The sequence below is a fragment of the Pterocles gutturalis genome, unplaced genomic scaffold (assembly GCF_000699245.1).
Source record: "Pterocles gutturalis isolate BGI_N339 unplaced genomic scaffold, ASM69924v1 scaffold2846, whole genome shotgun sequence".
NCBI lineage: Eukaryota > Metazoa > Chordata > Aves > Pterocliformes > Pteroclidae > Pterocles > Pterocles gutturalis.
The window spans coordinates 8,803-12,142 of NW_010102708.1; the positions used below are offsets into that span (position 1 = coordinate 8,803).

At 54.3% G+C, this 3,340-nt stretch overlaps 1 protein-coding gene across 1 annotated transcript in view; it reads right to left on the minus strand.

Moving 5' to 3' along the window:
* HEYL (hes-related family bHLH transcription factor with YRPW motif-like) overlaps nt 1-2,283 on the minus strand; it is a 5,338-nt gene extending 3,055 nt beyond the window's left edge. Inside the window, exons 1-2 of the mRNA XM_010086372.1 lie at nt 2,132-2,283; nt 178-244 (exon numbers count right to left, since the gene is read on the minus strand). Coding sequence (XP_010084674.1) covers nt 178-244; nt 2,132-2,283 — 219 coding nt within the window. The remainder of the gene's footprint in view (nt 1-177; nt 245-2,131) is intronic.
* Nucleotides 2,284-3,340: the final 1,057 nt, after the last annotated feature.

The window sequence follows — 3,340 nt, forward strand, 5'->3', positions numbered from 1 at the left end:
ATGGAGCAGGGGACGGTGTAAAGTCGACTTTGCGATGCGTCCCCACGGTAAAGATGTGCCAACAGCACCCCGCTGCACACAGAGGGTGTCACAGGAGCCCTGGCACACAGCTGGGACCAGTCTGACCCCCCAAGGTGACACTGCACAACCACCCTGGTCAATGCGAATGAGACTCACCCCTCTCCTCTTCTTCCTGGCTTGTATCTGAGATGTCGTCGTGGGAGACACAGACCTGGAAACATGGCTGGAAAGGAAGCAGAGGGAATCGTTTCTTGTGCTGGCTGGAGAGAAGCCTCTGTCACACATATGCCTTACACACGTTTGCCATCTGCAGTTTTCCCCCCGCAAATAATGCCTTCTGTGATTCCCGTCTCATTTTTACCCACAACACAGAGCTCAGGAATTGGGGACGAGGAGCCAAGCAGAGGCTCGAATCCCACTCTCTCTTCTCCAAGAGTCTCCCACCAGCCCGGGACAGATTTCTGCACCAAACTGCCTGTTCACCACCAGGCACACGTCTCCTTCAATCTCAGCCTGTGCTAACATCTCCACCGGGCTGCAAAAGCGCCAATTCGAGCTCCGGAGTCGTGGCCTTTTTTTTTTTTCCCCCTCCATGTGCAAACCTCCCAGCTGTCATGTCTGAGCCTGTCCTGTCTGCAGGGCTTTGCACCCGGAGCCGTGATAGCGTGCGGATCTGAGCTCCCACCCAGGGCGGCAGCGAAGGGCTGGTCGCTCCACAGGGTGAGGCTAACGGCAGCGTTGATGTGGTTTCCTGGGGCTTCCTGGAGAGTCACTTCACTAACCACAATTTTTGGGGGTGGGTTGCGATATTCTGAATGCACGGACATCCCTGAACCAGACAGAGAGGGGCCGGGACCTGGGCAGGAGGAACACCCGGCAGGAGGTGACGGAGAGGGACCCTGCTGCTGGCCGACAGCCCCAAGGACCAGTGCTGCTCGAGGGACAAAGGACACGAGGGGACAGGCTAAAGAGAAGGGCCCCACAAACCGTCCTGTGCCTGGTGGGCATGGGTGAGGCTAAAGACACCGAAGCTCAGCACCAGCCATGCATGGGGAGGCAAAATTCAATCCGTACATCCCCAGAGAGGTGAAGTAAGGATGGATAACCGGCTGTGGGAAACTCCTTAGAGCAAAACCCTTGGGCCACCTTCCACCTCCCAGAGCAGGGTTTCTCCTTCCGGAACGCAGGGCTGGCTCGGGGCCGTTTCTGCACCTTACAAAACCCGGTGCAAGGATGTTAACACACAGGCGAGACGGCTGTCTGACACCCCAGCCAGCACTGTGCTCTGGAGGGACTCAGAGACCACGTACGACATAGAAATCTGGAATGGGGCACTTGGGTTCACCCCGTCAAATCAAAATATTTCTTAGTTTGACGAAGCATTTCAATAGCAGTCTATTAAAGATGGTTCAGAGACAGTGCTGTCTGCGCAGTGAGCCAAAAACCAGACCAAACTCAGACCAATAAAAATAAATTTTGTTGTGCTCAAGCGAGGTGCTTTCAGAAGGGGTTTTACACAATCAGCCCAAATAACACGTTCTTCTACCGACTGCTCCGCTCATCCCCGTGCAGGTCCCCTGTCTGAGCGTCTGCTGGGTGGGCTTTCTCTGGGCTTCGCGAGTACGAACATGCGTTGCCAGCGTACATAAACGCACAGATGATGGGCGCGTGTGGGGTGAAAGGGGCTCTGCGCGGGCACCGGGGCGTTATCCATGCCAAGGGTAGGTACTGAATTGGCCTGCGTGGGAACGCGGGGTACGCGCCCAAGGAGGCTGTAACGGGGAATTTGGAAACTCTCTCTGCAGAGCTGTCTGGACACATCGCTCTTTGTGAGCTGCAGTTCCAGCTGTGGATGTAAAGACCCAGCTTACTGCAAAAATATTTAAAAAAATATGTTTGACAGCTTTGAACCACATAAAAGACAACATAATGATATTCTCCGATGATTAAAATTTCTGCATTGCTCTTTGCTCAATTTTATTTTACAGCATAACTTTGGCTGTTTATTCGAACCAAAAAGAAAAAAGAAAAAAACAAACCAAGCAGTATCTCGCACTCCTGCAGTGACCCCAGAGTCTAAACTTGCTCCGTGCACTGAACCAAGCCTCACGCCCGCAGTGACTCATCCCGGCTCCACAGGGGAACTGGTTTGACCAAACCACGCGACCGATGGCTGATGGGCTGGGAACCCCGGCCAGACAGCCCGACTGCCTCCCTCTGCCCGAATCGCTCCACCTCGCTCCCCACCGGGAAGCGTTCCATTTTGCCTGACCCGCCTGCGTCCCATGCATTCCTCGGGGTGTAAACTCAACAGGGCAGGAGCAGCTCTTCTGGCCATGCCTTTGCACAATATGAGCAGCGATATAAACGCATACAAATACCGCCAGATCACAGTGCTGCCCGGTTCTGCGACTGGCTTACATATTAGCAGCACCAGAGATATCAAAAATCCATCATTACTCTTCGCTGAAATAAAATATTATGACAATTCCTCTATTTCATCTATCGGGGGACTAGACCCGGTGTGCTGCACTGATGTGAAGAGGTGGGATGTAATTCACCTGCAGCAGGAAGGCAGATTAAATATCGACGCACTTGGAAACTGCGTAAAGTGTCAGTGAATTTGTGCGGGACATTACGTGTCAGACATGCCCAGCTCTGCCCGTGACCATATCAGCAAGAAGCAGACTCATGAATTTAGTCCCTTGAGAACCTCAGCTTGGCGCTGAGCAGGGTGACTTCTCCGCTCAGGACAGCAAAGGGAATTAATCATCTGGGGCCTCGCTGGATGCGGAGGGAGAGGGCCGCTTGGCTACTGAAACAAGAGTTCAAAAGCAGCTGATTTTTGGCTGAGAACAAATAACAGAGCCTTTCCTTCATGCCCAGCGCCGTCCGCACGCTCAGAGCCCGGGCATGCCCGTGAACGGCTGACACAGCGTGGGAACGCGGGCTGCGAGCAGCGGCTGGGGATGCCCTTTGCCAGCAGAGCTGCAGCCTGGGAGAACGCGGTGCGAAGGCCAAGGACATTGCTGGGAAACCACGCAGAGGTCCTGTCCTCGCTATTTCACCAAGCAGCAAAGCGCCAGAGCCGAAACTGCAGCTCGCCAGGGATGGGATGGAGCCTGCGAACTGTGATGTGGAAAGTTCACGCTTAAACCGGGGCACTCTTGGCTGGTCAGACCGCACGGGCTCCCTCTTTAATAAAGATCAAAGCCCCAGCTGAGGCATTACAAATGCAGCAGCAGAGCAGAAGCGTTTCTCATGCAAAACCACCTGGTTTCTCCCACATTCCCTGGGAACCCTCGGATCTGGCAGCGGC